The sequence below is a fragment of the Oncorhynchus mykiss genome, chromosome 5 (genome assembly GCF_057628025.1).
Source record: "Oncorhynchus mykiss isolate SJ-2025 chromosome 5, ASM5762802v1, whole genome shotgun sequence".
In the NCBI taxonomy this organism is placed as follows: domain Eukaryota; kingdom Metazoa; phylum Chordata; class Actinopteri; order Salmoniformes; family Salmonidae; genus Oncorhynchus; species Oncorhynchus mykiss.
Window position 1 is genome coordinate 52,164,098 of NC_143026.1, and position 6,991 is coordinate 52,171,088.

At 41.3% G+C, this 6,991-nt stretch overlaps 1 protein-coding gene across 1 annotated transcript in view; it reads left to right on the plus strand.

The window, feature by feature from the left end:
* Positions 1–2,923, plus strand: part of LOC110522961 (arf-GAP with coiled-coil, ANK repeat and PH domain-containing protein 2) — a 123,337-nt gene extending 120,414 nt beyond the window's left edge. The window contains 1 exon segment of the mRNA XM_090235144.1: positions 1,876–2,923. Within this exon segment, the coding sequence (XP_090091270.1) occupies positions 1,876–1,982 (107 nt within the window). The 3' untranslated portion in view covers positions 1,983–2,923.
* Positions 2,924–6,991: the final 4,068 nt, after the last annotated feature.

Sequence of the window (6,991 nt, forward strand, 5' to 3'; positions counted from 1 at the left end):
CAGCTGAGAGAGAATACAGAGACTACACTGTGTATCCAGTCAGCCATGTTGAGCAGGTTGTCTGATATATGTCAATGGTGGTCTCATGTACCAAGTAGTCCTCTGTGACTAGCCAGTGTGTGTGAGTGTGCACTGAGGAGATTGAGTATCAGTTAAAAAAGTGATTTTAATGATTGTGATGAATAGCGCTGTTCCTGAAAAGTTTTGTCTAAGTATGTCGGATTCAGTTTTTGACGATTATATCACATTATTATTCAAACTGTGCTACCAAATTGGCCACGTCAGTAGACGTAGGCTACATCAACTGCATCGGTGTATTTAATCTGCACGTGAACCAGCACACTGCTTCTCTGCGAGTGAAATGAGTTCGGGAAAAACTAGAAGTATGCCAACTTTAAATGTCCAAACTCAGAATCAAATAGGCTTTCCAAAAATAAAACGGACGCTGTGGTATAACGTTTATTTTGATTGCCGATTTTCTGCCGATTGCGTGCATTTATCAAAATCCCATCAGGTAGCCTGATTTCAGGTAAACAAGATTATTAGGGAAAACGCATGCACAGCATGTACATGTTTAAATATAACAATTATATTAATCATTAGTGCTGGCTGTGTTCCTATTGGTCTGTCACCGTGGATCGGCTCGTAACACCAGCTGAGCCTACGACCGCACGTAGTGGTACTTAATTGGCAGACCCTACGAGCCAAGATGTCCGACAATCGTTTACGACCTAAGAATTTGCCCACGACTTGGAAACTTTGTCGGGGGCGACAAAATCATGACATAAGATGAGTAAAATCGTACTGTCTGGAAAGGCCTTAAAGGCTAGAGTTTGCAGTGTGAGTCTGACAGGGTAAGGAAACAACTTGTGCAAATACCTCTGGTGGCCTCAAGAGTGCTGCATTTAGAAATGATTCACTGAATGAGTGGAATATACAGAGGGCTAACAGTTGCGTTTGAAAAGCAGCCTAGGTGACAGCATGTTGCTCTTTGGACTTGACGTAATGTAGGCTACTGGATATTGTTCCTCCATTTCAAATGTGTTTGGCAATTTCTCACTATGTAGATTCAGTCAATGACCATAGATTGGACCTGTAACAAGGATACTTGATTGAATACGACTGTCCACGTACCGTTTTCTTCAATATAACTTCTGTCATGCTTTAAAAATGCGATGTGAGTGATTATCATTGCCTTAAGGTCAAGAGCAAATACAGTAGTGTTGATTACAAAGACAATGCTTTACACTTTGTTAGTGAAGGAATCTGAAGTGTTGTAGGGAAGGGATCCAATTGAAGTGTGGAACGAGGCTGTCTTGTTACTTAGTCTTTCTTTAACTTCACTTTTCTTTGTTCTGTACTGTTCTGTTTTTTCCTCTCTCCTCCCCAGAGTTTGTGCCTTTCTTCTGTTCTCTTGTTTCTTTTGGGTGCTGAGGCCAACACAGCTGTATTTTTGTACATAAATCCTGCACTTTAAATACAATACAGTTGCTAACAAAAACTAATCTTGTGATAATTTTTTCCCGCATCACAATTCACTGCAAAGAGAGGGCTCCTTATCTTGGTATTGCTTCAGGCCTTCACACTGCTCAAACATTGTGGTGCTGCTTCTTTCTTTCATTCTGTCACTGCTTTCTCTCTACTGAGCCACAGTGACACTAACAGGTATGGACAACTTTCTATATTTCTTTCCCTCGCTCTTCAACCCCCTCACCTGTATCATGTGCATGAATGTCTGTGACAACCGTTTGAGCTCTCAAACTTTCCTTCCGCAGTCTTGCATTGTATTTATTATACAATAGCAACTTGTTTTCTTCTCTGTAAGTCTCTGCTAGTCTTGTACTTACACTGTAATAGTTTACTTTGTACTTGCAGGAGATGAAACCTACCAAGACATTTTCCAGGACTTTTCCCAGATGGCGTCAAACGACCCGGAGAAGCTGAACCGCTACCAGCAGTACGACTCGCAACAGAGGCCATGAGGGAGGGAGATGCTACAACTCAGGAGGACCCACTTTGAAGTGGCAGATAGGTCTGGAATTCTAACGGGGTGTGCTCAGCACCAGTATCAGAAGGCCGTTTCTCCAGAACCTTAATGTCATCACTGATGTTTACAGTAAAACTTTGAAGTGTGAGTCGATGTACAGTGCACGTTGCTGGTTTGTCACTCTTCCGATAAAAGCCCATAAATGTGGCACATGCAAAGATTGATAGTGGGTGATTTTAGGGGTAAAAATGTATTGTCAGATTCTCCATGTTTGACACCAGACTAGTTATCTGTTTGTGAGGGGATTGGGGGGTAGTCAGTAGTGTTTTTGTTTTGTTGGGGAAAATAAGCCGTATGTTGTTTAAGAGTATCATTTCATATTCAATCTCATGTTGGGATTGAACCTGGAAGCCAGCCGCACCAATGTGTCGGAGGAAACAAGTCAGTGTGCATGCGCCCGGTCCGCCACACGAGTTGCTAGAGTGCGATGGGACATGGACATCCCGGCCGGCCAAACCCTCCACTAACCCGGACGATGCTGGACCAATTGTGCGCCGCATCTCAGTCGCAACCGGCTGCAACCCAGGTCTGTAGTGAAGCATCTAGCACTGCCTTAGACCGCTGCGCCACTTGGGAGGCCCTGTGTTTGTCCGTTTCTGTATGTTCATGTTTGAGTTAAAGTACCCGCTGTTTCTGAAATGCTCACTATTATATTTCAAGCTCAAGTATTTTTGACTCCTGCTCATTGGATAGCAAAAAACAACACCTACAAACAATCAGTGTAGATGAAGAGGAGGAGACCGGTAACCTTTTACTGTACTGGGCAAAATCATGGTCACCTTAAACAAGAGTATACACCTCATGGTTATGGACTTTAAAAAAATACACCTGTACCATGTCAGAGTTTAAAAGTATTAAATTGTGTTTGTATCCCAATATTTAACTTTATATACACATCACAGAAGACTGAAATATAACTGTTTGAGATACACCAGATTTTTGTTTCGAATTATGAAAATAATTAACATTCCACCCATGAGGCCAAAGGTTCTTTTGGTCATAGACTGCAGGAAAGTGCCACAGAAGGATTTCTAAGCCTTGAGACAAGGAGCCATTGAGGGTGAATGGGCAAGACAAAAGATTTAAGTGCCTTTGAATGGGGTATGGTAGTACTGTAGGTGCCAGGCGCACCGGATTGAGTGTGTCAAGACCTGCAATGCTGATGGGTTTTTCACACACAAATGTCCAGTGTGTATCAGGAATCGTCCACCAACCAACCACTGTGGGAAGCAGTGGAGTCAACATGGGCCAGTATCCCTGTAGAATGCTTTCGACAACTTGTAGAGTCCATGCCCCGAAAAATTGAGTCTTTTCTGAGGGCAACTCAATATTCTGTCAATCTTTTCGGAATTGCATTTACAATACGAAGAGCTCTTCAGCCAATTATACCTGGTGCTAACATGCTCACATGCTCACACTCCGTTATTTTAATCGTTTTGGCAGGTATAATTAGGTATAAGGTATAATTAGAATGAGGATCTGTGTCCGATCTGATACGGACACAGATCCTCATTCTAATTATACCTTATACCTAATTATACCTGCCAAAACGATTAAAATAACGGAGTGTGATCAAATTTTCCTGACTACCTCTGGATGTAACATTGCTTTGACTCTCACCTGTAAAAACGCGCCCACTGAGCTTTCATCCAACCAATCAATTCATCCCTGACTGTCTGGAGGTGGTCAGGAAGATCTGTTCTTTAAATTGTCTATACCTGTCTAAAAATGTGAGCACAATCAGAATGTGGACAAGATCAGGACATGTTATGTGCAGGTATAAACGGGACTATACTTAAATACAACATATAGCTGTTCATTTTCTGAAATTGTCTTTTTATATTTTCTCTCCCTATACAACTCATATGTATACTATCCATGTAATTAAGGACTATATTATATTAACTGCAAATAGTGGACTGAAAACGTATTGCTGAATGTTGGATTGTTTGTTTGATTTTATAAATACATTTTCCGTTGCGATTTTGTCTTAATGAATTTCAACATCAATTACAGCAATAATTAAGGACTTTATTATACACAAAATTGAGTTTGGCTTCCATATTAAATGTCCTGTCCTCATTTTATCTCTGATACATTGATGTTATCGGATCCTTCTGAGAAATGTCACCCACTCTCTTCCAAGCAGAGTCCTTACCTCATGAAGGATTTATGTTCCTCCATGGAAGGCGGGCGAATACAAACAATTGCATGCGTCGCATCCTCACCTGCCGTCCTTACAGTCAGCAACATAGTGAACACATTTTGGTAACTGCCAAAATAAAGGAAATAATTGAGTAAATTAGGGATACAAAGTATATTGAAAGCAGGTGCTCCCACACAAGTGTTTCCTGAGTTAATTAATCAATTAACATCCCATCATGCTTTGTCATGTATAAAAATGCCCAGTTGCCCATTATTTTTTGCTGAGAATGGCTATAAAAAGAGCTGACTTTGAAAGAGGGGCATATAGGGGGTGTGTCAGTATCCAGCTCTCAACCTAATTGAAAACCTACAATTAATTAATTTGTTATTTAACTAACTAGGCAAGTCAGTCAAGAACACATTCTTATTTAAAATGATGCCTACCAAAAGGCCTCCTGCGGGGACGGGATCAGGGATTGTAAATAGGACAAAACCATAAAGAGAGACCTAAAGACAACGACATGGTACAAACATTGGGCACAGACAACACAAAGGGCAAGAAGGTAGCGACAATAAATCGCGCAAAGCAGCCACAACTGTCAGTGTCCATGATTAAAGAGATTGCATAAAACTGACCGGTTTGAGTGTCACATCCGTTTCCAGTCACTAGCTGCAGCGAACTGAAAAGAGGAGCGACCCAGGGATGTGTGCGCTGGGGACCTTTAACAGAATGTGACTGGCAGAACGGGTGTTGTATGTGGAGGATGATGGCTGCAATAGATATCTCGGGGGAGTGAGGGCTAAGGGTGTAATATGGAAGCATCAACCAGTGGGTCTTGCGACGGGGATACAGAGATGACCAGTTTACAGAGGAGTATAGAGTGCAGTGATGTGTCCTATAAGGAGCCTTGGTGGCAATTCTGATGCCCGAATGGTAAAGAACATCTAGCCGATCTATAAATTACGTTTCCGTCATCTAGCATGGTCATCTAAATCGGGGTTTGTTTGGCAGTGAAAGAGGGGTGATTACAATAGAGGAAACCAAGTCTAGATTTAGCTTTAGCCTGCAGCTTTGATATGTGCTGAGAAGGACAGTGTACAATCTAGCCATACTCCCAACTTGTATGAGTTGACTACCTCAAGCTTTAAACCCTCAGAGATAGTAATCAGACCATGGGGAGAGGGGCATTCTACCGAACCACATTACCTTTGTGGAGAGATCTGCTTCTTAAAGTAACTAACTTTGGCCTTCCAGATAGCCCGAGTGCACTTATTTCTCATTTGCCTGAACGAAAGCCAGTCAGCCTGAATATGCGTGTGCCGAGCCTTTCGACAAATGCAATTCTTGAGGTGGAGTAACTCTGCAAGATCACGGGCGAACCAGAGGCTGAACCTGTTTTTAATTCTCATTTTCTTTTTGGGGGTGTGTTTGACAATAACACTGAAAATATCAAAAAAGAAGGTCCAAGCGTCTTCGACAGAGGCCAGTTCATGAAGGAAGGCTTGCTCATTAAAGTTTCTTAGCAAGCATCTATGACAAATCAGGACAGGTCGTTTCACTGAGCAGCCATTACGAGCACAGGCTGTAAAACTGATCACTAAGGTCATTATGTGACAGGTTAAAGGGAATATTCATAGCCTGTTATACATTAAAAAGTATTAGTAAGTTTATAGTATGTGAGGATCATAAAACATATAAGGTTAAAAATATGCATTCAGTATTAGTTGATAGAGATTGATAACATTCATATAATTGTGTTAAAGTTAAAATCTGTCAAAGGGTACGAATTGTGAGAGTAATGTGTAAACGTTATATTGATTACTTTATTTTGTGGTGCCTAACAATGTGCATCTGTGATCTACGAAATGCTCTTAATCTATGAGCCGGAGACCCATATTCCTGGGGAAAATCGTGGTATTTTCTCATTACACTAAACGTTGAATTGAGAATACAACACCGTATCACACTCGTGATTATTTCTCCCCTGTTTTCAGGGGCGTAACAATTACAGAAAACACCAGACTGATACCTTATCAGGATTATTTGTGAGGATAACATCAAGAAGAGTAGCCTTTTCTGGGTGTCATGCCTGACTAGACCGGGCACACGTTTGCCATCCCGCGCTTGTTGATTTTGTCTATTAACACCAGACGCAACTAGGACACGCAGGTTGAAATATCAAAACAAACTTTGAACCACCTATATTAATTTGGGGACAGGTCGAAACACATGAAACATTCATGGCCAATTAGCTAGCCAATTTGTCCTGGGATATAAACATTGGGTTGTTATTTTACCTGAAATCCACAAGGTCATTTGTAGATTTTTGAACCATTTAGTTTTCTCTACTCTGACAATTAATGCAAAGATAAAACCGGAAACTTAGTTGGTTTCTAGTAATCTCTCCTCCTTCAGTCTTCTTCTGTGGACTTTATATGGCGGTTGGCAACCAACTTTAAGTTGTATTATCACTACCAACTGGACTGGAGTGTGGGTCTCAATTCATCTACCCACGTGGGTATATTCTCCTAAAAAGGTGGGACTTGCAGCGTGTCACTCGTCAAAAATAGAACCAAGTTCTATTTTAGCGCCTGGCTTAGAGGACACACAAGCAATTTGGATGAAATTATTGAATAACGTGCACATTTATTTTATGTGGTCAGCATGTAATGGGAGCGGCACCTGAGATAGCCTTTTCCACCACCGTCAACAAAACACCAAATAATGGAATTTCTCGTGGAAGAATGGTGTCGCATCCCTTCAATAGAGTTCCAGACACTTGTAGAACCTATGCCTGG